This window comes from Cebus imitator, unplaced genomic scaffold (assembly GCF_001604975.1).
Source record: "Cebus imitator isolate Cc_AM_T3 unplaced genomic scaffold, Cebus_imitator-1.0 Scaffold325, whole genome shotgun sequence".
Classification (NCBI taxonomy): domain Eukaryota; kingdom Metazoa; phylum Chordata; class Mammalia; order Primates; family Cebidae; genus Cebus; species Cebus imitator.
Genome location: NW_016107640.1, coordinates 2525735 through 2553249, shown reverse-complemented (window position 1 = coordinate 2553249; position 27515 = coordinate 2525735). Strand labels below are relative to the sequence as shown.

General features: G+C 44.0%; 1 protein-coding gene and 1 long non-coding RNA gene across 3 annotated transcripts in view; one reads left to right on the top strand and one right to left on the bottom strand.

The window, feature by feature from the left end:
- Positions 1-27515, bottom strand: part of CYP19A1 (cytochrome P450 family 19 subfamily A member 1) — a 99941-nt gene that overhangs the window by 27783 nt on the left and 44643 nt on the right. For both annotated transcript variants that reach the window (XM_017504644.2, XM_017504643.2), the window contains one exon: positions 5539-5721. In XM_017504644.2, coding sequence (XP_017360133.1) covers positions 5539-5683 — 145 coding nt within the window. In that variant the 5' untranslated portion in view covers positions 5684-5721. Of the gene's footprint in view, positions 1-5538; positions 5722-27515 lie in introns of those variants that run through there.
- Positions 1-27515, top strand: part of LOC108286666 — a 45064-nt gene that overhangs the window by 10670 nt on the left and 6879 nt on the right. The window lies entirely within an intron of this gene.

The window sequence follows — 27515 nt, the reverse complement described above, 5'->3', positions numbered from 1 at the left end:
GGGTTAAAACTGGTCTGCAGTTTTGTAGGAAATCTTTCAACTGAAAGAAACAAGATCTACAAAGAGAATGTCCAATCCAAGAACATCTATTTCTTTTTTCTTTTTTTTTTTTTTGAGACTGAGTCTCACTCTGCTGCCCAGGCTGGAGTGCAGTGGCATGATCTCGGCTCCTGGGTTCAAGCAATTCTCTGCCTCAGCCTCCTGAGTAGCTGGGATTATAGGTGCCTGCCACTACACCCGGCTAATTTTTGTATTTTTAGCAGAGATAGTTTCACGATCTTGGCCAGGCTGGTCTTGAACTTCTGACCTGATGATCCACCCACCTCGGCCTCCCAAAGTGCTGAGATTAAAGGTGTGAGCCACCACACCTGGCCCATCTATTTCTTTTATTCCCCTCAAAAAAGACTCCATTTAAGAAAGGTTCTTAAGCTAAATCTCTTAGGCAAAATAAAGATAAGAGTTGAGGAGTCAGGCGATGGGTCTTTCAGCCTCTATACCGGAGTTTGTGTCCCATGATCTAGTTTTAGCCAAAGGTAGTGGCCACTTAGCAACCTTTCTTATGCAGAGAATGGCAGAATTGTAAAGAACATGAATCCAGGGAACAACTAGGGAATTTACTGTTGCTTTTATCAGAGAACAAACTTGGTAGTTTGATTTTACTGGTGGTGGTAAAAAGTTAGATTAAAAAGTTTTAGGATGTTTTTCAGAATTGTCAGGTTGTAGTTTTTCTAAATCTTTCTCTAATTCCATTCTGTCAGTGAAATCATTCTGAAGCCAAAACACACCTAACTACGTGAGATAGCATTCTCACCTTATGGGCAAGAATTGTGTAATAATCTACATAGCAGGAGCTTTTGCTTCAATCATCTGAATTGGATGTTTAGTCCCAAACACAGCAAACAGTGTTAGTCTTTTACTTTGCAATAGCTAATATGAGTAAGACTGTCAGCTCATTTTTCCCTTTAAATAGACGATCTTTGTTAATACTTATGGAACCAAAATATGGCCTAAGGTTACTAATCTTGTGATTATTTTAGTAACACTACATTACACAGTAGATGACTGACTTTGTATTAAAATAATTCTATTAAGCTCTTTAAAAGATTTCCATAGCAGATTTGATTGAATATGTATTTCCTTAAACTGTCATTAGATATATTAACCTTTAATCAATTAATATATGCATAATATAATACCTTACTGGATATTTATAGCTTGGCACACTGTAGATGCTCAACAAATGTTTCCTGAATAAATTTCAAAAATTAATTAGGCATGTGTATCTAATATAAAGGATGAAGTTTTAAATGCCATCCTTTTTTTTTTTTGAGGCAGAGTCTCGCTCTGTTGCCCAGGCTGGAGTGCACGGGTGCTGTCTCAGCTTACTGCAACCTCTGCCTCCCAGGTTCAAGAGATTCTCCTGCCTCAGCCTCCTGAGTAGTTGGGACTACAGGCGCGAGCCACCACCCCCAGCCCGCCATGTAAAGAATCTTAATATTTGCCACCTGCCATTCAAATGTAAGCTATGACGCAGGAGAGATGTATCTACTAAAAAAGGGAGATTGAACCCTGTGCTTAGATTAAGAACCTGAATGTTCTAACCAGAAGAGAACCAGAGTTTTGAGTTCTTAGTGACCAGTTGTATATCAGCTTAATTCATCCAGCAAACACTGGTATAGATACTACTGGTATAGAAACTAACTCCAAATTAGGAACTGGAGACATTATAAGTATAATGGTCCCCATCAGAGTCTGGGGGCAGGAGAGGAGAGTGTGTGAAAAATAATTAAAAATAAAAGAATTTTAATACAGTGTTACCTTTTTACTTATATCTTATGCCCCCCACCCACCCTCCAGCTGGAGAGGAGAATGTTGGAGGAAGGTAGAGACTTTGATAAAATATTAGGGAAATATTCTGGTCATATCCACGTTAAGCTGCTCTCTGCTTCTCAGATTTGGGAATGCTTATCTAGGCAGGCAGTGATTGCGGGAGCCTCTTTCATACCCTAAAAGAAGCAGTAAATACTTTGCTGCATTTTTGTACAGAGACAACCTCCTTGGAGCCAACAGCTGGGACCTCTCCCCAGCTGTCCAACACCATAGAGAAACCTGTGTGCACATATACATTCAGAACAGCCCTGTTCACAACAGCCTCAAACTAAAGACACTTCAAGTATCTCTCAACAGTGGAGATGACAATTAAACCATGAGATATTTATATAACTCAATACCTATGGCAATGAAAATGAACTCTGCCTGCATGCTGCAATGTGGATGAATCCTACAACTATACTGTTGAGGAAAAGAAGCAAGATAAAAGAATACATAATGTATGAATTGACTGCTAAAATGTTTAAAACAAGGCAAAATTTACCTGTATTGTCTGGGGATGTGAAATTATATGGCAAAATTATAAAAAACAAGGGAGTGACTGTCACAAAATCAGAGTATTTCAAAAACAGTGTTTTGCTCTGGAGTGAGGGAGAGAGTGATTGCAAAGGCACACGAGGAGCTTCTGGAACAAGGATAACATCTTCTTTCTCGGGCTGCCCTGTGATGGCAAATTTATCACTGCACTGTGCACTTTCCTGTGAAATATTGTCTTAACAAGAAAAAGAGGAATGTCAGTTGCCATGCTTTTCTTTTTCCCCTAGTGCTCTGCTCTGGGATGTGGCACCCAGGGCAGAGTGTGGCATCTGGAGGGAGAGTACCCTTGTTCAGAGTTGGGGATGGCTCTATGTCCTTGGGGAAAGGAAAGTTGCCAGTGCCAGGTGTTTGTGAGTCCTGACCCAGATCAGTAGACTTGGGGCAATGTTTCAGAACTAAAGCTCCCAACTCCGCCCCCCTAGCCACTCCTCCTCCCCGACAGGAATGACCCTTTCCTCAGGACTTTCATAGCCCCTACCTGGCACTAAGTCCAGTCAACCACCTAGGTGTGTGTCCCTGACTGATTTTACCATTTGTATATAATCCCCTCGGGGCAGAAACTGCATCTCTTTCATCTTCTCACACCCCCTCCCTTCCCTTAGCTGGAGAACAGGGCTTCTCAGTAAATACCCACAGAAGCAGCTTAGTTATGAGCCCAGCTTCATCACTTATTAGTTGTGCAACTCTTTGATTCTCAGTTTTGTCATCGACAAAACAGATACAAACACACCAATCTCACTGGAGAAAATGGGCATGAAACAACTGCTTTGTAAATTATAACTCACTTAAGGGCTTTACATCATTATAAGTTCTTAAGTCCCCCCAGCTTTCACTGGCCCTGAGTTTTCTTGACTCTGAGCTTCCCCCAAACCTTAAAACCGAGAACCTGGAGAGGCACTGATTTGAGGGAGCTGGCAGGAGCTCAAGAGCATTGATTAGCAAAACCACCCTAAACAAGGCCAATTTTCTTACCTTCCCTCCCACAACCAGAAACCACAGGATCTGACAGCCTGTGCCACTAGCGGATTCTAACTAGACCTTCTGCTTTCCAAGTGTGAAACTAGAAACTACCTGGCTAGCAAAATGATCATCAACCTGGGCTTTAGGACTTCCCGGTGGTCCCCCTGTGTTCCCACTTTCTGTCCAGCTGGTGAGCTGACAAGCCATTTCCTTTCTCTGGCCTTTAACCCTTCACTTGTAAAACGAGGAGTTTGAACTCTGTGGCTTCTCATGCTTGTCAAAGCACTTTGCCTGGGCAAGGCAGATCAGCTCCCTGGGTCTCAGTTTCACGTTCTGCCAAATGCAGGGGTTAGGCTCATATCTGTGGCTCTCAACCTTGGCTGCTGATGAAAAATCAGGAGGGAAGATTTAAAAAAAAAAAAAGCAACCCAAAACTAGCTGAGACCCTACCTTAGAGAGTGCTGAGAATCACTGTGCTACTCGTTCTGACTGTCAGTGGATGCAGCTTCATGGCCCTGGCCCAGAAGTGCTGGACAGAGTGAGGTGCTGCCTACTCTCCCATGGATCCAGAGCTTCAGGGCTGCTGGTTCTCAGGCTTGTCCCCAACAGGCTGACCTCCTTGGTCAAGGGTCCCAGGAAATTCCACCAGTGCTGATTAGCCTTAGCAGCTGGGGGGACTTTTTTAAAATGCATGTTTCTAGGCCTGAAGAGTCTGATTCAAAAAGTCAGGAGCAGGGCCCAGGGACAGAAATTTTAACAAGTTCCTACCTCCTAGGTGTTCTTACATAGACTAAAAGCTTGAGAAGCTGTGGCTCACTGGATGAGCAATGCTGCGTGGGCAGTGCTGGACTCTCCTGGCCTGATTCTCTGATAATACAGACAAATTAGAATTCGGCACCTGGGCCTATGAAGGGAAGAAGAGGAAAATGTGTTTCACACCCCCTACCTACTCACCCCACTGTGACCATTCACTGACCCTGACCTAGAAGTCCCCTTGGGAGAGGAGAAATCCAGTGAGGAAGGGCCACACTGGGAAAGAGAATTCAAGTTAAAGACCATGAAACAGTCATCCCTTAGCTCTGAGCCTGCCTTTTCTGGAGTTGACCCTGTCAGGGAGCAGAAAACAAAATTAACTAAATGTTCCTTTAAGCTGGGCATTGAAGTAAAATATCAGGCTGAATCAGGCAAAGAGGCAATTATTTGGAATGTTAAAAAGAATCCAGACACAGAGCATTTTGTGCCAGCCCCGCGCTCCCATTCTGATCCCACTGAGATGAGGCCCACCACACTTACCAGTGTGTAATAAGTATAGTCTTAAAGTCTCATCATATATCTTATGGAATTGAGAATAGGTTTGTCTGCAGTGAGGCATTTTCACTGAAAACTAAAGAAGCAGTCTGAAATTACAGATCATTCTGAATAATCTGATATCTGATCATTGCAGCATTAATGGTGGAGGGATAAGGGTTTTCTATTGGGATTATCTGGATAATTATATTATTCACCACATTTGATTGACCCACAGATCTTGTTGAAGATTCTAACGGGGTGTGATATTCCAAGAGCATTGGAGTGGTCCCCATTTTTCTCTCACTGCCTGGATACCATTCAACCCTATGGGAGCCGGGCAGTGGGAGAAAAATGGGGACCACTATCACCACATTCCCAAGAATAAGAGAAAATGATGAGTGGAATAAAGAGAAGGGATACATACCAGACAAAGAGGGGACATGGAGGAAGCAGAGTGAGAGAGAGAAGGAACGCAGTAGAGAAGGCATTCCAGAGACATTTTCACCTTCAGAACAAAATTGCAATCTATTTTTAAAAGTTAACCAGAAAACCCCAGAATTTTACTTTATCCCATCCCATCTTCAGCTTGTTTTAAAGGGTATTTGTGCCACGTCTACTTTACCAAAGCAGAGTGCAGACTGGAAGGGATTATCTAAGATATTTTTTAAGTGCTTTCATTTAACATGTGCAGATAATTAATCTGAACATTTTCACCCAAGTCCTCAATTGCTAACATGGCCATAGTCTTCAGAGATCTTTCCAGGTTTGCTTTTTGTCCTTTTGCAAAATTTTCTTTACCATCATGGACCAAAAGCCCAAGTAAATAACCTTCTTAGATACAGAAATAAATGACTGACTTACCTGGTATTGAGGATGTGCCCTCATAATTCCACACCAAGAGAAAAAGGCCAGTGAGCAGCAGGATTGGCATGGTGGCAGCAGGCATGGCTTCAGGCACCATGCTGGTGATGTTATAATGCATCGGGTTCAGCATTTCCAAAACCATCTTGTGTTCCTTTACCTCAGAGAAGGCAATTTAGAGTCCTGTGGAAATCAAAGGGGCAGAAAAATTACAGAATCCCCTAAAAGGTTCATCTATAACTCCCGTGGCTTCAGAGGGTGCTGTACAGCACAGATTCACTTAGTGTTTTATAATGTGATCTGACATTTAGACAAGACTAATTTATGGTTACAAGTCAAAACACGGAAGCCCAAGAAAGATCTTTTGGCTTGAATTGCAGCATTTCTGACCTTGGTAGAGTCTCAGGTTCCTTTAGACGCTTGTTCTGATAGAACCTTATCATCTTGCCCTTGAGTGGGTAGAGTGACATGCATTCCCAATTGAAAGCGAAATTTCTTGCCAAAATATAAGAAAACAAAGCTCATTCCAGAGGTGGAGTACTTTTGTGACTTCATCAGCAGGTTTTGTTTAGGCAATCTTCCCTTCAAGCCAAATCAACTTAAAATAAAAACAAAACAAACAAAAAAAAGCAATCCCCCAACTCCCTTTTTTGACCAAAATTACTTTTTTGATCAAAATAGTAAGTTTCTACAGTAAGAACACATTTCTTGGGCATTGCTGAGATCTTCTCAGAGCCTTCCATCAGTTCATCTGTTGAATTCAAAGTGACTAACTCAGGGCATCTCTAGTGACTTTAATGAAGATCTAAAGTCTCTTGCACTATGGGCCTGATTTAGCAGTGTCCCTAGGGACCAATGCCAACAGTAGTGTGGGAAAAAAAGAATTGCAGAGGAAGAATAAAGGGAGAAGAGAAAGAAAGGAATGGGGAAGGAGAAAGAGAGGACAGGCGGAATAGGATGCCACAGAAATAGGCTCAGGTGCCACTCAGCAACCTCACTCAAAGAGCCGCTAACATCCTGTGCGAGCCAACCAATTTTCAGTTGGATGTGCTGGTTCTCCTGTGTTTTTCAACAACATGCCATTGAATCTGTCTTTTTCAGCAAGGTTTTGTAATACCTTTACTCTTAGAACAGAGTTTCCGGGTTGGTAGGTAGATTGTAGCTGAAGAGGTGTAGGTTGAACAAACTTGTATAGTGAGGAAAGATGCATCATTAAATGCTTTTTCAGTGGCAGATGACATGCTCAAATGTTTGCCTTTATTTAGATAGTACCTACAATTTTCAGGACTTGCAATGGTTCTCAAGCAGACATGGGCTGGGTTTCACCTAGCAATGAAATTCTTGATTCATAGCCAGGGCTTCTAATTGGATATCAGGGGCTCTGTGGATTCCCTGAAACACTGCATAAAATATTTTATCAGCTCATGTGCACATTCTAGGGGAGAAAGGCCATAACTTTCATCAGATTCTTAAGGAATATGTAATTCTATTTCTCCTCTGAGCTATATGAGATCTTAAAGTCCAAAGACTGTTTTCTGGCAACTACAAAAATTTTACAACATAGTTATATTTATCCAGTTGCTTCATCATTTTGTTTATATCATTCTACCATTTAACTAATCATTAATGCTTGGGTGCAGGGCACTGAAAATGCCTGTGCTTATGTTGAACAGTCTTGTTGTCATTTTTTAATATATTTAAGTTGAGACTAAAAAGTCAGCCTTGTGACTGTTATCATCTGGCTCCTTTGCTGATGACAAGCTATTTTTAACAGGTTGAGGTTTTAAATGTCTAGAGCAGAATTTGACATCGTTCTGAGTAAGCTCTATATGACTTTCTGACAGCCGGGACCCTTGAAATTTCAATTTATGTTGATGTAACCTGAAACCATTGTTCAAAGCATAAATGAGGAAAGTAGTTGCGACAGAAAGGATGAAGATGTCCCACAGGAGGTGATGCCAGCAAAAAACTTCACATTAAAGGAACTCTCAGAGGTATTTCACAACATTGAAAGCAAAGAGTGTAAGATGTTGGAGGCCGATGCACATTTATAAAGGACTATGGCAATTCACTGGCATAGAAAAGATGCTCCCTCAGTATCATCATAAGTTATGCAAAGAAAAGTAGGCAAGAACTTTTAAAACCTCTTAGTTTCTTTTTACAAAGAAAGAAAACACTTAAAATCTCGCATTTAGCAAGTTAAGCAGCTTGCTCTAGGGCACCCAGCTCATATGTGACACAGCTGGAATTGGAGCCTAGGGGCTCTGTCTCCAGAGCCCGTGCTCTTTATCATGCCATTTTGCTACCTATTATGGGATTTATTCTCCACACGCATGGACTTTTCATTTATGTTCAATCCTGGGCTATTTAGAATGATTCCTTTTAAAGATTAAGCTTTATGGACTTCTGAGTGCCACAACTAGAAAGGTCCTTTGAGATTCTCTCCTGACTGCATGTTGGTTTTCCTGTTCAGTGGGGCATTCTAATGGGCCACACAGGTAGGTTGAACAGAAGCCTTCAAATAGCAGTACAGGAATATAGGAAGGTCCTAGAGCTTCACAGAGGCTGTTTATACATCCCCTCAGCCAGTAATACCCTCCCCTCACCCCCAAACGTACACACACATGCGCACAGTCGTCAGGTACTATGCATTTCAGACCATCTCAAATGCCTGGGTCTCCACTGCCTTCTGAGGGTCATTTCCTTGAGTCCCACCATTGTTATTTGCAGAGTGTTCTCTGCCTGCTCAGGCATCCCACGTTGGCCTGGCACCAAGCAGGGTCTCTGACCACTTGATACACTAGGCCTGTGTGCCTGTGCTACATGGAGCCTACTAACATCTTCATTCAGTGCCCCACCAACCTCAGCATAAGGAAATGCCAGTCTTATACCCAAAGTCCTCAGCCTAAGTCAGGGCAAAGGCCTATGGAGACACAGCAGAGCCTAGGTGTCCTGGTGATCTGGGGGTCTGAACACATTCTGGGTCCCATAGTGCCATGAAGGACTCCCAGATCCCCTAGTACAGCTACAGCCCTAACCCTAGCCTTCCACAGGGAGGGAGGCAGGCCCTGGCATGGCAGAAGTGCTGCCTAGCATATCTAGACCCTGCTAAATCCCACCTTTTAGCATGGAGGGTACTGGCCCAGCAGGGAAATAGACCAAGCTACCCTGGATCTAAGGGCTGGGTGCCAAGCTTGCACTCTCTCTTATTCTCTCCAGCAAACCTGGCCCATTCCTCTTTCACACCCCAACTCCTATAGAAATGCATCTTTTTCCTATCCATTTCCTCTTATCTCCCAACTTCTGCCTGATTGCACTAATACCTGTCTCAGAGCTGACACGTGACCTTTCTACTGCCTGATCCATACCTCTTCCCCCTCTATGTTTGTTCTTGATCTCACCCATTTGGCCACTCCTACACCTTGTATCTGTTCTCCAATGATGGTTGTGGTGGCAGGCTTCTCCCATTGTTTCTTCTATTCCTTTACAGCTGTTCTTCTTCCTCTGTCAGCCCCCCAAACCATGAGCATCTCTCCAGCCTAAAGCACTTACCCTCTCTGCTTTATTCTCCTTTTGAGAACTCATTATTCTCATTATTTTCCTGTCATCAGCTCTTACTTCTGTGAGGGCACCTCTTCCTATTCCCTTCCTGGCCCTGTCCTCTCCATCTCTGAAGTGCTGACTTCCTAGTGAACTCTGCTATGCAGATATTTCACCATTACTCCTCAGTTACATCTAAAACCCAAGCTGTCAACCTCCTCCTAGCCTTCTCTCTTTGCCCTAATGTGTTTTTTTTTTTTAGACAGAGTCCTACTCTGTCATCCAAGCTGGAGTACTGTGGTGGCACAATCTCATTGCAACCTCCACCTCCTGTGTTCCAGCGATTCTCCTGCCTCAGCTTCCCAAGTAGCTGGGATTTTAGGCCTGCACCACCATGCCCAGCTAATTTTTGTAGTTTTAATAGGGATGGAGTTTCACCATGTTGGCCAGGCTAGTCTCGAACTCCTGACCTCATGTGATTCGAGCCCTAACCTTCTTATACATCATTGCCCCATTGTCCAGCCTCAAAATCTTATTTTGTACTTCCCTTTTCCCTTTACTTTCCTACCGTATCTCTCTCCATCCCAGCCTAACCATATCCAGTCACAAAGTTCTAGGCATGGTCCCTTAAAATGTTGTGTCCCTGTCTCAAGATACATCCCTGTATTTTTTAAAATCTTCTGGCTTATATCTTAAACTTTTACAATAGGCCTTAACCCTACCCTCTGCTCTATTCATGATCAAAGCATATCTCAGTGGTCAGTTGAAGGCAAATTCATGACTTCCCTCTTTGCCAAAAATTACCCCCACCTCAAATTCTTTTAAGATTAATTACTCTCAAAAACCTCTGTTGTGAAAAATCTGTTGGGATTCCTGGTGGACCCTCGATCCTCTCTTGGCAGTCCCAAGCTCTAATGCCTTCAAGGGCAACACAGGTGACATGAATGTGGAGGGTGGGGTGCAGACTGTAGCACATTCTAGAGCACAGCCCTCCTCTCAAGGACCAGGCGTGATGCCAAGCAAACCAACTCTCCATGAGCCCAATCGAGACTCCAGCCCATTTGCCACCATTACTCAGTATCTGAATCAAACCATCAAAACCTTCACGGTGCTACACACTGGGAACTAGTCACTTGTGTTCTTTTTGCAAATACCTTTGTCTAGCCTTGCTTTGGTGCTAGGCAGTAAGCTAACTCTGAGTGACTTTGTAAGGTCAGCCATAGGGAACTCACCATTTAATCTAAAGAAAGGATGATGTCCAGGGCAATAGGTAAAATCACTTATTTTTATCATTCTGAGTGGATGTATTTTTGTAAATTTCCTCACACCTCTTACAGGGTAAAATGAGGCACTAATTCATGAAAAGTCAAATTCTTCAATCTGTTTCCTCTCCTTCTAGAAGGTGAATTCCCCAAGGATGGGGATCTGTGTGTCTCTCCTTCTTGACTGTATTCCAATTCTAGAACAGTGTCCAGGACTTCGTACATGCTTGCTACAAACCTGTTGCCTGAGTTTGCACTGTCTCCGGCTTTGTCTGGCTTTTATTCCTCATTGTAAACTCCCAAGACCAGACCTTCTGTTTCACTGTGTTCTGCACATTGCTGCCAGATAGCTTTTCGACTCAGCTTTCATCATGTCAATCCTCTGCTAAAAACCCTTCTTTGCTTCCAGTTGCCTGCAAGGCTTCCAAATTAATTTTTTTTTTTTTTTTTGAGATGGTGTCTTGCTCTGTCACTCAGGCTGGAGTGCAATAGTCAGATCTCAGCTCACTGCAACCTCTGCCTCCCAGGTTCAAGTGATTCTCCTGCCTCAGCCTCCTGAGCAACTGGGATTACAGGCACTTGCCCGCTACCATGCTCAGCTAATTTTTGTATTTTTAGTAGAGATGGGGTTTCACCGTTTTGGCCAGGCTGGTCTCGAACTTCTGACCTCAGGTAATCCCCCCACCTTGGGCTCCCAAAGAGCTGGGATTACGGGTATGAGCTACCAAGCCCATCCCCAAATTCATCTTGATCCAACCTTCTTTCTTGGTTGTCTCCACTCAAAAGTCTGACTCCTGCTTTACCACAACATCTTACCTGCTCAGTTCTTCCTCCTCCACATCTCCCTGCTCATCCAGTTCTGCCCCACTGATTTCCCATAATAAGTCTGCTTCTTCCTCTCCTTGCCTGAGCCATCTCTTACCTCGTATAAACACCCCTCCTCTTTTTCTCTCTGATATGGGTCTTGGACTACTCTTGCTTTTGACTGCCAAGGCACTATATAAATCAGAGTCTTGGGAGGGTTTCACCAAATAAACATTTATTAGGAACCTTGTCTGAGCAGGGTACTGCATTCAGACATTCAGTTTACTTTCTAGACATGAGAGGGAGTAAGATGAGCAAGCTGAAGGTGCTGCTAGCTAGGACATCTTATGAGAATCACAGTTCTCTAGAAAGACATGCAGAGGTGCCCATGAACTTCTACATCAAGGAGACACAGGGTATCAGGACTGGAAAGAAATGCTGTGATCTTCTAATAATACGGTCTCTCCCTTTAAAAATGAACCACTTACATAAGATTCAGGGAAGGTCACTTGTCAATGGTCACTTAAAAGCAGGGAAGTGATATTATTTCCAACCCCTGGCACTGGGGTCATGACACTTGAGGTTCCAGTTATTCTTCCTAGCAAGCTTCCAAGTGATTCCCTGGGAAATGCTTGTTCTGGAGCAGGAGCGATACAATACAAACCAACAAGAAGAATGCAGATAGATACACATGGTGTGGTTGGCCTGGACTGCCTTCAGGGCAAATGCCTTTTCCACTCAGTAGTTCCCATCTCTGCTATAGTCTCTGACTGACCATTTGTGTGGAATGAGCAAAAAGTCCTGAGGGCACCAATGGGAGACCTCTGCTCCTAGGGTTCTACCCACATACGGAAGACTATTGACAGTGTATGAAAGGTACCTGCTGCTAAACCCCACATTTCACATGTGTGTGCAGACCCAAAGCTCTTGGGCATCCATCAGACAGGACTGCAGCTTTCTCACTCATCTCTGAGGTCCCATGACTTCTAGAACAATACTTGCCCCAGGAGGTGCTCCATGTGGGTTCATGGAATCACTCCTTTCTTCGCAAAGACTTATTGGCTGACCACCAGCAAGCCTGGGACTTGGGCATATTTCCAGGGTGCCCTTATCTCAGCTTACATCTTTGCTTGTCTGATGGTGCCCCTGGTTCCTCAGATACCTAATCCATTGTCTTCCCAGTGGGCGGTATCTGGTAGTCTCCTACAGAAATTTTTTTGGAACACAGTGAGAAATGACTGTCTTAAAAGACTTCTTGATCAATAAAGGCATTTCAGGCCATGGGACAAAGTGGAGGGCAGTATTTGGGGAGCAGAGGCCCACCATTGGCCTATTGAATTGGGGTTGATCCCCCAGATCCTTATTGCATTGGGGTTGCCTGACACCCAAACTGTAGTTTTTCTCATAAGGAGTCTGGCCTTAAGTTGAGGAGGAGGCAGAAAGGGCCAGTCAGGGATTGTCCAGTCATTTTTCTAGGAAGTTTCCCACCACTTCACTTTCAACTCAATTTTATATGACCTAACAGGTTACCTGGCTCCAGAGAAGATAAAGTGTTGGAATTTTCCAGTCAAAATTGGGCTTTTAACCTGAAGAGGGAAAAGGCTGAAGTTACAACATCACGAGAGCAGGCTTTGGGGTCAGCTGAGCTAAGTGTAAGTCCCAGAGACCTGCTTCCTTCCCAGGCCTGCTGCACCCTGGCTGAGGGAGTACACTAAAGTCACCTCAGGACTCTCAGGTGAGGGCAAAAGGGAAACCTCTGGAGCCAAACGCCAGTGGTGGTGTCTGTCATTTCTCCGGCTGTAAGGTCTCTGTGGCACATGGAGTTGTGGGATTCCTTGTCTCTGGTAGCAAAGACAGAAGGTCCCCAAGTGTATACACAATCTTTAGGGCAGCACAGATGCTGCCAGCCAGAGGCCCCTGAACCTCTTTCTGTGGCAGAATCCAGAGCCATGCCTCAGTCTTGGCGTCCAAGATTTATCGCACTGCGGTCCCAAGTGGCCTTGCTTCCTTCCACTCATCTATCCTTCCACTCAACTTAGCAAGAACTTATGATAAGTTCTTGTAACAGCAGAAACAGGGGATGTCTTTCAGTATTCCCACAGCATAAGTTCCTCCAGAGTGAGGACCCCCACCTTGCTCCTCTCTCTAGCCACAAGTGCCTCACATGCAGTAAGTGCTCAGTAAATGTGAAATGAGTGAACCAATGGTTAACATCTTAAGCCTTTTAGACCTGGGGTCATCAAAGAATGATGCATTCACGTATCCTTAGAGGGATGTTTGCCTTCTTCATATCTAAGCAGTGCTTCCAGATGCCAAGTCCCAGCAATGCAGTGACCCATAGCTACCACCCAAACAGTCAGATAGCAGCACCACTGCTGGCCTTTCCTTGAGAGCTTATCTGTTGTTTAATGAACAGACTGTGAGGCCATAGAGATGTCCTAGAGCAGGAACACTCTCTGGCAAGGAAGCCCCTGGCTGACCCCAGAGTGCTGGGGCCACCTAGCCTCTCTGGACGTCCATTTCCTTATCTATAAAGCAAGGAGGTTGAGCCACAGGGCCCGTCTTATCTCTGTATCTGCTGCCCAGCATTCTTACCCTTTGTCTTAGCTGCCCTTCCCCAGCCCTTTCCCATACCTTTGCCCTGCCGCCTTCCTTAGTTCTTTTCTTCCACATTGTCTTAGGCCAGCCAGTGGTGCCTGTAGGCCCAGGTATGAAGAGATATACTGAGACATCAGGGAAGCTGGGGTGCACATGGCCCATTATCGCCACCTTCTCTATCTCTTCTCATTTTCTTTAGAGTCCCAGACCCACTGTGGGAATCCAGTGAAAGCACTGGAATCTCACTCTGGAGAAACAGACTCGGGAATCAACATGCAAAGCTTTTAGTATAATTCTGGGATCCTGGAACCCCTAAGGCCCATCCACAGACCTCAGATTAACAACTCCTGGGTCCAGTTCTTTTCTCAACCTTCTGCCTCAGGTTTCCAATGTCCCAGAGGCTCTTTCTAGATTAAAACTGCCTTCACTGACCAGTAGAAAGTTGTTTCCAGGTTATAAGGGAATACAATTTCTCTTGAAGATTTTCCATTTTAACTGGACAGCAAATTACAGTTCTTCATGGGTTGTTACATTCTTCGGTCCACAGAACAAGTGAGAAAGGTTTAAGGAGAGAGTGAGGGGCACATTTGGTGTGCTGATATCCCATCTGTGGCTCCTCAGACTAACACTGTCCATGGCCACACTGTAGCCCTGCAGGAGCATCTGGGCTCATGGGATCTCCAGGCTTCCGCCAAGGAGGGTTCCAGTGCATGGAGGGCACATGGAGGGCACACATGTGGAGGCCACTCTCTTCACCCCCAACATTGAGTAAATCTGCAGTGTCCTAGCCACTGTTCTAGGCTCAAGGAATATGGGGAAATGAAGTTGTTGCTCTTACGGAGTTAATCTGGGCAAGATGGAGCCACCCATATCATCATAAGTCACATTGCACAAGTGTTCAACCAGAGGCATAAACAGCTATGAAGAGAGAGGAAAAAGTGGCTACCCTAGGAAGGTCATGTATGGCTTTATAAGCAGGCCTTGAAGAAGATGCATTATTCTGCAAGATACCAAGTTGAGGAAGGGCGTAGCAGGTAGAGAGAATGAGAAACAAATTGGCAGAGGGACACTCAGCTGCTTCTGCATCCCTCCCCCCACCCCATTCACTTTCCTGGGTCCAGAGGTACCTGCTGTCACTATGTCCACTGCTAGATCGCTGCCTCAGGCTCTTCATTAGAAAAATGGGGGAAATAATGGTATTTCTTGATGTGGTTACTAGGAGGAAGAAATGAGATAAAGCCTGTTAAGGCCTTTTCAGGTTTCTAGCATATGGTAAAACTTCAATAAACTTATTAAGATTGAGTCTCCAGTAAGAGCAGAGGTAATAATGGACAGTCCTGGGACTAGCTGGAAGAAATAGTATGTACTGGAGTTTGCCTTCAGGGGTCCCTAAAGAGCTGTATGCTTTTGGACAGGTCACTATATCTGTCTTGAGAACGTGGAGCAGGCTGGGGAACGGGGAAGTCTTTTAGCTCCCAATACATCCCTGTTGTTGCAGCTACATTAGGAATCATGTAAGAGCCATCAGGTCACTGAACACACTTGTGGGATTGTTGACATTTACCTCCAGTGCCCCTTCTCACCCACACTTCCTTTTCTGTGTCATTTCCCCACATTTTCTATCCACCCACTATCCTCTACCCTGACAGAGGAAATTACCTCATCAACACAATTCATATCCAGGGGCTAATCCTTCAACTTGTTCTCCCTCCTGGGATATTTTCATGTTAACATGTACCTGGAGCAGTTCCTAATGATCATTAAGAAAAGGTTTGGCACTCTCTCAGCTCTAGGGAAGCCTGTAGTCTACTGGGAGAGAAAAACTAAGAAGCTTGTTACTGTTGACAAGTACAAAGAGATATTAGCACACAGACCAAAGAAGCCTTCACGTGAATGATGGGACTTGTTCTGGGTCTTGAAATGTGGTTGAGATTTTGATGGCAAGTAGAGGAGAGGTCTTTGCAATGCTGGAGGTAGGAGTGTGTAAAGCAGTTGGGGGATGATAAGAATGAAGAAGCTGGATTTGTGTTGGGAAGCAGTAATGTCTGTGGTGGAACCGTAAGTAGAAAGGCAGTTGATAAGGGAGGATACAGGAGAGGCAGTGCTCTCTTAGTTGACCCCTGTTTTCTAATTTGCCCATGACCTCCCATTCGGTGATACAAGGAAACTAGAGAGAGTTTTGAGAAAGACACAGCGAACTCAACTAGCTAAACTGTCTGCGGGTGCTGGCAGGAGAGGAAGGCATCTTCAGAAGTCTATTATGAGCCTTGCAAAAAATTTTTAAATTTTTTATCTTCGTTGCAAATGACACTTGGTTGCAAATGACCTTCGACTGCTTTCCAAATTATGTCTATCTTCAGTGACTGACTGAAGGATTGGCCCCGGTGAGATATCTGTATATGACTTTTTAGTTTTGAGACATCAGTCTTCAGTTCTTGCTTAAATATTTGACTATTGCCCCACTCCCCACCTCCATTCTCACCATTTTTGCTTCTTAGAATATCAGTTAGACAAACATTCAGCTCATGGATTCACCCCTCATATTTCTTGCCTGCTTCCTCAGATTTTTCATCACTTTTCTCTTTGTGCTGCATTCTGGGATAATTCCTTGGTTGACTCTTCCAATCCAGTTTGTCATCTGTTTTTCCTTTCAGGCCATCCATTCACATTTTTATTTCAAAAATCAAAATATTAATGCCCATTATCTGTTTATGTGTTTATGGATGCAATATCTGCTTGCATCTCTGATGCTAACAATATATTCTTGAGTCCTATTTTGATTGATCAGCAAGCCTCCTCCTGTAAAAACTCCATTTATAACTTGCGACTTCCTTTCAAGGTGCTGACATTCCTCAAATGCACAGTGACTACTTAATATGTGCTCATTTGTGGCTGAAATTTCCAGTTAGTCATTTGGCTAACAGGAAAAATGAAATGAGATGGATCGAAGGGAGCTGTGGGGTCCTATAGGAGTATGTAACAGAAAACCCTCTGGAACCTCAAACAGGGTCATTTGCTCCCTTAAGCTGAGTCTTAAGGATGAGTGGGTGTTTGCCAGGAGAATAAATGGCAAAAAGATGGTAACTTATTCCAAGGAGAGAAGACAGTGTGTTCAAAGGCCCTGATCGTGAGGAAGGCAATGTTCTTACCAAAAGTAGGAAATTGCCCTCTTTCCAAATTATGTAAGCATTATTCAGTAATTGAGGGGCAAACACAATTTGTCCTAAGGGTCTCTGGAACAGCTGAGCAGTCAATTCCCACATGGTTTTTACCCAGCAGGGTATGGGGAGTTGAAGGGAGGGTAGCCCCAGTGCAGGTGGGCTGGGGCTAATTGATATTTTCACCATTTATCATTAAAGTTACTTATGACATGGGAGACAGAGAAAGGTCCCTTGTCTCTACAAAAACCAAGCTAAAGTAATTCAAAGGAATCCAAATTGTGTTTGCCCCCCAATTACTAAATAATGGTAAGACAGTTCTCCAAATGCAAAGGCTAAACCTTGGAACTAACGTTCCTCGACATCTTTAACAATGCGTCCAAAGAGGGAGTGACGGCACAGATGCCAGGGCTGCAGCAGACTGACATTCTTTGGAGGTGGAGAGAAATACACAGATGGGGAGAAGCCACAGGGAGCCAGTATGAGTGGGCAGAGAAGAGAGAAAGATAGGTGACGCATTTTGTGAAAAAAAACTGACCCAAATTACGTTTATGATTCATCCATTTACTAACTTTCCTAGAATCCTGAACTACAAATAAGTGCAATGCATGGTGTTAGGATTCCAGTATTGCGGGGAGGAGGACAGGTAGGAAGGACACTAAAAGAATATTGTTTTTGCCTTTAATGATACAGCTAGAGAGAAAGACATGAATACAGATGAAAATAGCAAAGCTTTATGTGATAAACGCCACAGGAAATATCTACTTTGATATGCAAATTATCAAAGTAGAACAGTGAAAGGCAACGGGAATCAGCAACTCTCTCCCAGTGCGGCAATCCTTCCTGTCTGGTGAAATCACTAGGATTTTGCTGGAACTAGATGGTGGCATGCTCTAGGTGATGATACACGACACAGAGTCAGATGTATTTCGAGTGTTTTCCCAGAAATACTGGTCCTAAAGGGTTGCTAAAGCCTTAGTGATATTGGGAAATTTTTGGAAAAGCATTAAATGTGAAGTCAGGGAAAGCTCATAGAAACTAACCCACAGCATATCTGAGGTAAACCATGCTATCGTATGCATTCACTGTGACTAAAAACATTTGGTTCCTCTTAAAAGGATAAAGCAGGGCCATGCAGATAGCTTGGAAAGAGGTTACTGGAAACTAGCTGAGCTGGAGTGAGATTATCATGAGTTTTCAGGATATTGAGTCATTCAGAAGTCAGAAGTGGTGTCTCAGGCTGTCCCAAAGTTAAGAAATTGTTTACTTCAAAATCAGAGGAAGGAACAGGCCAAGATCATCCAAGACCTTAGATTTCTATAATCTTATCAGAGAAACGAGTAATGGGTATTATTAATATGACCTACCACAACATTGTAAAAAACAAAAATGCTTTTGGTCAATTAATATTAATTACAAGTTAAGGAAATGAAGAAAGCAAGTGTGTTCCTTCAATGCATTGGGGTTTTTTTTTAGCAGTTTCGTTACAGATGGCACAATGCCTTGATATAGCCAACTGCATGAGCTCTTGTGTTGCATACAACTGGCAATAAAATTGACCATTTGAACAAAGTGCTCTGGGGGTTAAGAGGAAGGAAACAGTCACTTTCCCTGGGGTAGTCAAGGAGAGTTTCATAGAGGTCATGGTGGAGGAATAAGATTCTAAGGGGAGAAGCATGGGGCAGGTTCTCCCCGGGAGTCAGAACAGCATGCATGCAAGGGCCCACTGGAGAGGATGAAGGGTGAAGCAATAGAGTCTTCAGATTCTGGGCCACCTCTCACAGCCCACCATCTCACCCCCAATCAATTGTTATTTCATCTCTGAAAGTCTGTCCTCTCCCCTTTCCTCTCTATTCTCAATGCCATCTGTGAGTAAAGGCTTTCGTCAGCCGCCTCCTGCAACAGAATCACAACAAATCACCCTGCCCCTATTCTCTCCTCCTACCAATTCCTCCTCCTTACTGCTGACAGTTAGCCTTCCAAAATCTATAGAGTTTGCCATGTCATGCCTGGACTCACAGACCTGAAGACTCCTTACCCCTCTCTTTTATATTATTATTAATATAGGATTTCCCAATTTCTGGCAAAAGAAACTACTTGATTTCCTGTTCTACAATAAAGAAAATGTAGCTGCACATTTAAATTCGGAGAAAGGCTGCAGTGTTATGTCCTAGCTCTTAGAAAACTTCATGATACTTGCTTTGGCCTGCAGCAGGCAGAGCATGAACCCATTGGGTACAAGTTGGCGTTGAAGATGACAAAATGGATTATGGAAATGGTGAATAAAAAAATACATTGCTTGTCCTCCTGGAGCTTATAGTCCAGGAAGGGAGACAGGCAAAATACAGATAGTCACCCAAATAAGTACTTAATTTTAGTTCTGTGATGGAAAAGGTAAGATTTCAGGAAAGATTAAACCAGGGACCTAACTTTGGCCACTGTAGAAATGGTATTTAAGGTCTCGAGAGAAGCTGAAATTGCCAGGGAGAATATGCTGTGAGATGAGCTCCCAAAGAAATCAAGAATTTAGAATTTGATAGGAGAGGAGCAGGCAAAAAAAAAAATCCTCAGAAAGAACAGTTATGAGGTATAAATAAAACAAACAAAAACCTATTTTGTTACTGAAGCCAAGAGGAGAGAGTGTTTCAAGAAGGAAGATCTGGTTAACTGTATGAAGTGCTGCTGAGCGGTCAAGTCAGATGAGGGCAGAACATGGACATTTGATAAAGCCAGGGAATGACTGGTGACCACAGCAAGACAGTTTCTGCAAATGTCGTGAAGCAGGAAGCCAGAATAGAAAGGAGAGGAGGAGATAAAGTAGAGCCAGTGCCTATGTATAATGGTCAAAAAGCATGGGTGTACAAGGAGAACAGACAGAATGAGTGATAGCTTGACAGAGATGTGGCGTTAGGGAAGCTTTCACTTGCTTGGTTTTGTTTGTGATGGTGGATGCTCACATATATTTGAGTGCTGAAGAGAAGAATCCAGTGGTAAGGAAGAGGTTGAAGAGTTGGAAAAGACAGGGTATAGATGATGGAACAAGAGCCCTGACCAGGGAGGAAGGGATGGGATCCAGGTACCTGTGAGGGACTGTCCTTGACTGGAGGTGGTGATGAGAGGAGAGGACAGGAGCAAATGCAATGGACCCATTCTCCCTCCCAGGTGGCTTCTTCGGGAAGAAGGGGTTGCAAGCATTCCAACTTTGAGAGGAAGAAATGAAATTGTGATTGTGAACGTGGAGGGAGCTTCTAGAAAGGCATGGTAGACCTGCGAGGCAGTGGAGGTCCCAGCTGAGTTTGGAGAGCATGAAGTTTGAGCCATGCCAAAATGCCCAGTTGTGTCACATTTTCCAGTAATTCTGATCTGTTCAGGCAACAGGCATGAGTAGGTCCGGGAACAAATGAGAGGTGAACAAAGGATTTAGTGGTATTTTGAGGACACTGTAGGAAGAACCATGGCCTCTGAGCTAAATACAGAAGAAAATGAAGATAGGAGGAGATTTATGGACATAGGAAAAGTGGAGGGACCATTGGCTTGGAAATCTCATTGAGGCTGGAGAACTGCTGTAGTCAGGGGACTTGAGCAAGGTGGCTGGAGGTTGGTGGTGAGAGAACGAGATTTCAGAGGAATAGTTTCTGATGATGACAAGGTCACCACTGTGGTATGTGAGTGTGTGCTGAGGTGAAAGGGCAAAGAAAAGCACTAAAGGTGCAGTCATCATGGAACTGGGCAGTTAGGGCATTGGTTGGATGAGCCACAAGGACATTCAGTTACTTAGAATGATGGCAGCAGTCAGAGGGAGAGGGTAAGACCCCAAGAAAGACACCAAAGTCTTTGGTTAGTAGGGGAGGCAGGGTGAATTAGTGGATGGTGTGAACCTTACAGGAGATTTCAGTCTTTTAGAAAGAAAGAGTAACCGTCAAGGGACAGCAGTGAGATGCCTGAAAGACACCAACACCAGCTGTCAGCACTGAAACTGGAGAATTTATTATTGAAAATGCAGGGCCGCAGGAAAAATGCAGCCTTCAGGGGCCAGCCCCAATACAGTGAGGAGACAGAGTTGGAAGGATCACCAGGGAACAGGAACAGCTAGATGGAGCTGGGGAGACAGGGAACAGGAGCTGGGTGTGGTACAGGCAGAAAGCAGTAGCAGTCCCTTGGTGACAGCTGTAGCACACCTCTCAGTGAAGTCTGGAGTTACTTGATAGCCTCAAATGAGTCCAGTTAGTATCAGTTTGGATACTTCATAGAGATCAGGGCCACCCCCAAATTAGGATAGCTGTAGTTTCCAGGTCATGGCTTCTGAGACTCTGAGTTCATTAATGTAAGTCACTTCAGAGTGCACAGATGATAAATTATTACAAAACCAATGTAGGATTGTGTCACCAACTTTACAGAAATAACACATAAGTAATCAGACATTCAAGCCAATTATACTTTCTTATGTTGCACAAATCCTATTTCATCCATCTTTCCAGTTTCATCCCCTGCCACTTGCCCTGTGCTCCACCCAGCTCTATCAAATTCCCAAACACACTTCCCCGTTTGGGCCTCCAAGGCTACGTGTGTGATGTTCTCTACCCAGTATAGCCTCCCAGCCTGGATTCTACCCCTGAGCTGGGGGCAGGTCAGACAGCATTCCATGTCCTGTCTTCCCTCTGAGATGTTGATCTGGTTACCCTTTATTCCCTCCCCACATTAAGTCAGCTGAGCATTTTTCATTGCCTCAGAGAAGCAGAAAGCAGATGGGAAAAAAATATTTTGAGTTTCCAAATCCTATTGGCTGCAGTAATGGCTTGAAAAAATAAATGGGATGGGGATAGAAAGTCTTCTTGGGCTGGAGGGAGAAAGAGAGGCTGAGGGAGGCAAGTTGCTCTGGTCAGGGCTCTCTGTGGGAACCCGGGGAAAAGCACATCGCTCTCAGATGTCCCAGTCCCAACGATTGTCCCAGTCCCAACTGCAGTTTCCTGTCATTAACCCACTCAACCTGCTCACCTGTCTTCTTTTTACTTATACTGATTTTTAAATTTGCTTTCTTCACTGTCTTTATGTAAAATTTTGGCTATCTTAAATTTTTAAAGTCCAGGTTGCAGTCATCTTTTAAGAAAAAAAATCAGATCTGGCTCCAGAGGAATCACGTTACCTCGTAGCAACACCCATTTGTCCCAAGCCAGGACTGTCCTCTTTCCACAGTGCCAACCATTCCTGGATGGTTTATTATATTCTGATTGTTACCTGCCTTCCCCTTTAGCTGTTTGAGCTTCATTCGGATCCCTGGATGCCTGCTGAGCCAGTCAGGCTACAGGCTGGAGGATATGCCTGGTCTCGATAAATCTAGTGATAACCCCAGAAACATAGCAAATCTAGTTTCTGACAAACTTCAGGGAGATGACTGGCTTCCTTTGCACAAAGGTAAAAGAAGTTTCTGTGCTCTCCCAAAGTCTCCCCAGCTGTGTAACCCAGAGTCAGCTGAGGAAAGACTTTGCTCTCACCTCATAAAAAGTTTCCAGATCCAACCAACCCTTCTCTGCCAGGCTGGGAGAAGAGCAAAGAGAAGTGAATACATGAGGATGTGCCTACATACCACCCGTGTATGCCGTCTACATACTTATACAAGGCACCCGCATTTCTGTGGACAAAGCAGAGCAAACATTAGATGGAGCATCTTAAGAGGTTAAACTATGTACCGGAGGTCTCACAGCTAATTAGTGACAGAGTTTGGAGCCCAGGCCACCTGTCTCTCTTTCCAGCCAGTGCCCCTAAAGATGCTGTTGCTTTGTCCTGACTATAGACAGACTGAGTGGGAAGCCTCCTCCCCCATGGCAGGAGAAGAAGCACCTTCCTCCTCACCCAGATGAAGGTGGACAAGATTTTGCCAGACCTTCAACCCTCGGAGTCAAGGATTCATGTACAAATTCTATCGGGCGCGAAACACTTTTATTGGAACTTTCCAAGTTTATTTTTATTTTGAAATTCCAGGAGCTTACTCCATGTGTAGGACATGTTTCCTAAAAACAGCTAATCTCTGCTCTTGCCTGTTTAGTATAAGCTCTCAAAAGCAGCCCTGGACTGTGTGCAGAAACCTGGAGGCAAAGAACTGACAAATCACAGCGGTCCCTTCATCTGTGGAAAGCCCCAGGGCAAGGCACGGGAAGCTTTCCCGGGTCTGGTCTTTTACTCTTTTGGTGCCATTGGGTCATTGTCTGACTAGGAGTTTTCATTCTGGAAGGGAAGGCATTGCCAGTGAGCTTGAAACATTTTACTATGCTCTCCATGATGTGGCTGTTGTCATGGTTACTTTTTTCACCAAATTGAGACCCTCAGCCTTATTCCACACTGGAGAGGAAGTCAAAGAACAGGGCAGTCTGCATCCAGAAGAAAATCTGAGGCGGGCAGGAACTTTCCCCGCTTCTACCCAGACACATTCCCTGCTCTGGGGAGCAAGGCTGCCCTTCTTTCTGGCTTTTCATGACAAAGCTTGGGTCTTTGTCGCTCCCAGGGCGAATCGAGACACATTTTTGTTGGACGCTTTCAGGAGCAAAACCAGCTCCTCTGCTTGTGTCCATTCACAGCTGGAGCAGCCCAGGCACTAGGCGAGGCAGGGGGGCCGCGAGCTGTCTCCAGCCGGCCGCCTGTGGTCAGTGCCGCCCACGGAATCTGCATGGCCCAGTGCAAAATGAAAACGCGGGGCCCCTTGTGCAAAAAGTAGAAAAAAAGCCTTTCCCTTTTTCCGTGGTCTTTCTGTCCACCTGTCTTGGCTGGTTTTATTTGCTAGTCAATGCTGCACTCCCTTGGGCACTGGTATGCTGGCGGGGCAAACGCCGACCTGGCAAAGGCGACCCGGCGCTGCAGCACCGTCGCCACCCTGGCTGTGCGCTGAGGCCTGCGCCACCCCATGTCCGTATCTGGCCACTGCCCAGGGAGGAGAGCAGCCGTGTTCACCAGGTGGGGTCTCAGAACCAGTCTCCGGAAGACGCAGGAGACGTGACCGGAGTGAGACAAGAGTACATGCTGTCAAGCATCCGCTGTCTCATTGCACTTCACATACAAAAACTCAGATTCAAAGAAAAAATGAAGAATTTCACATGGTAACTGCAGAGCATTAAACTCCAAATGCGACCCCTTCTGAGCGTGGGACCCTATGGCAGATCGCTATTGGTTGAAACCAGCCCTGCCTGCTCCCCAGGCCCCGGGGAAGGGTCCTCCCTGTGCCCACCGCCGCTGAGCAGGCAAGAGCACTCGAAGGAACCTGAATGCCACAACTGGCTGGCACTAGGCATTGCTCCGCCTTCGCCCCTCCCCAACCTGGAGAAGAAGCAGATACCTAGTAGATAAATATGAAAGCAAAGTACCACATCAGTTCCCCCTAGGTTTCTTCCAGAGCACGTGTCAAATCTTTTTACTGTAGAGGTGAGATTGGCTTCCTTCCATCAGACCCCACCTTCCCCCATCCCATTTGAAGGACTTTGCCAAAGCATAAGTAACATGCAATAAATCTCAAATATTTAAAGTGTACTATCTTATGAGCTCTAACATACACACTCGCACTTGTGAAGCCATTACCAAAATCAAGATGGCATCTAATTTCCATCACCCGTTTGTCATCCATCCTTCCTCCATCCCGATCCCCAGATAACTACTGATTTGCTCCCTGTCACTATTGGTCAGTTTGTGCTTTCTGCAATTCTATTGTCATTATAATCAAACAGCCTGTATTCTTTTTTGTCTGGCTTCTTTTACTTAGCATATTGATTTTGAGATTTATTCTTATTGTTCATATCAATAGTTTGTTCCTTAATATTGCCAAGTAGTACTCAATTGCATAGCTATGCCACAGTTTATCCACTCACTTCTTAAGGAACATATGATTGTTTCCTTCCTTTTTTTTTTTTTTTTTTTTGGCTGTTTCAAGCAAGGCTATGATGGTTGTCAGTGTGCAAGTCTTTGTGTGGACATGTATTTCACTTGCTGTATAGCAGGTGTATGTTTAACTTTTTAAGAAACTGCCAAATTATCTTCCAAAGTTCCGCTGCATTCCCACCAGTAGTATAGAAGAATGCCGTTTGCTTCACATTCTCAATCTTTGAATTTTAGCCATTCCAGAGGTATCTGATTGTGATCTTAATTTACATCTTCTTGTTACTAATAATTTTGAACATTTTCCAATCAACCTATTGGCCATTCATGTATCTTTTATGAAGCATCTGGTCAAATTGTTTTTTCCCATTAAAAATATTGGGTTGTCTTATTTTTTGTTTTTTATGTATTCTGGATTCAAGTTCTTTGTCTGATACGTGTGTTTTGAATACTTACACCTAGTCTGTGCTCTGCTTTATTTTCTTTGTGTCAGTTGGGGATCAAAAGTTTTAAATTTTTGATCAAGTTTGTCAGGTGTTTTTATGGCTTATGCTTTTTTTTGTATTCTGAGAGACCTTTGTCTACTCCAAGGTCACCTCCTGTTTTCTTCTAGAAGTGTAATCCTTTTAGGTTTTATATGTAAGTCTGTGATCCATTTTGAGTTAAATTTTGTATATGGTATGAGGTAAGGGTTAATAGGTTTATTTTTTCTCTCTATGGCTATATCCAGCACCATTTGTTGAAAAGGTCCCTTTTTTTTCCCCTCAAATTGAATTCCCTTAGTACCTTTGTTAAAAATTGGCAATATACGTTTGGGTATATTTCTGGATTTTCTGTTCTGTTCCATTAATTTATATGTTTATTTTTTTGCCAACATGAAACTCTTTTGATTACTGTAGCTATAATAAGTCTTGAAATATAAAGGCAAGGTTAGTAAATTGAAGGTTGAACTCTCCAAGTTGGTTCTTTTAAAAAAAAAAAATTATGAGGTTGCCATGGAGGTGCACTGCTCACATCTCCTTAAAACAACTGCTACTACTACCACTACCACTACTATCTGGAGCATAGTTGACAGCTCCACTTTATGCATTCACCACCATGTTCACAGAAAGGCCATGTTTCTCTGGGTAGCTCCTATACAACGACAAGCATGCGAAAGGTACTGGTGGTAGCCCATTCCAGTCCAGGCAGGACTCTTCCAGCACGCAGTCTTTGCTGGGGGGTTCCCTGCTGCTGCTGCAACTCTCTCAGAGCTGTCTGAAGCCCTTTCCACACAACTCTCCTTTCCCTCTCTTTCAAGGATTTCAGACCTACACTGGGGACTGAAAGCTTTCTGGCTTATTCCTGCTCCCTCCCTTCTTATCTTTCCCAGTCATTTGCCCCTGTAAACCTCTTGTATGTTTAATGCAGTCTTGCCACCTGCTTCTTAAAGGTTCCTAACAAACACGCACATTGGTTATTCCAGGTCTTTTCCATTTGCATATAAATTTTAGAAATCAGCTTGTGAAATTACCCCAAAAATCCTGATGAAATTTTAAGTGGCAGTTCATTCGCTTTATAGATCAACAGAGCCAATTTTCCACGAACATGATAATTCCTTTTCAATTTCTTTCAGTAATGTTTTGTAATTTCTGGTATAGAGATATTAGACATCTTTTGTTAGATTTATTCCTAAGTATTTTTGTTTGTTTTTGGTGCTACTGTATAAAATTGTTTTAAAGTTTTTATGTTCTAATTGACTGCTGACAGTATGTAAGACTACAATTGGATTTCGTATGTTAACCTTGTACCCTGAAACCTTGCTGAATTTATTAATAGTCCCAGTAGTTTGGTCTCTGCTTCCTCCCCCACCTGCTTAAACAAAAGCTTTTGGGGAATCACGGTGCTCTGGTAAGCCTAGGGTGTGGGTAACCAGAGGTCCCCCAGTGAGTATCCCTCTCCCTGCCTGGAACCTCTTCACCCTCAGAGACAGCTTCTAGAAGTTGCCGAAGAAACCTCATACTCCAAGTAACAGTATAAGCAACCATTGCTCTAGCGAAATTAGTATTTACTGATCATCTCCCCCCATATTTTATAGGTATCTTATCTCATTTTAGTCTTTAAAATTAAAAAAGAAAACCTCTGTGTGAGATAAGTAGAAGTTGCTCCATTTTAAAGATGAAGAAGTAGAGATTAAATCTCTTTGACAGGGTCTCAACAGTTGATTTCTTTCTGAGGAAAGACCAAAATCTATCCATCTGACTCCAGAGTTTATGCTCCTTCCTCCCACCGCAAGCTGATTATCCTCAGGCCACACAGGCAGACAGATTTCAAAATGGGTCTCTGCTGAGGCCCAGGTCTTTAGACTGTCTTGTGTTCATTCAGCACGTGGCCCTGTGGGTCTGGAGGCCTGACTAAGCTCTGGTATTCCACCCTCACAACGCCTGCCACGCAGTCTGGTTTCCTAGCTTCCTGTTCCTCCTAAATAGCTTTGTGAGGATACCAGTAGCTTCCCTCTCACCCTGTCTGATGAACTGTGTGCAATTCTAAGCATTTTTTTTTTAACTTCCCTTCTGCCTTTGCAGAGAACATCTCCTTGGAACCAGGTGGCTCAGTTTGCTTCTGTTTTTTTTTCTCAAGTCTGTGGTCACTTCTCAATCATACTCTCTCCTGATTCTTTTTGTATCCCCCTCTCCTTAATCACCCAGGTCATGCAGTCTGTGGTCTCCAGATCTTCTGTTCTGTCCCTCTCTCATTCCTAGAGATGCTCTTTCAAGCA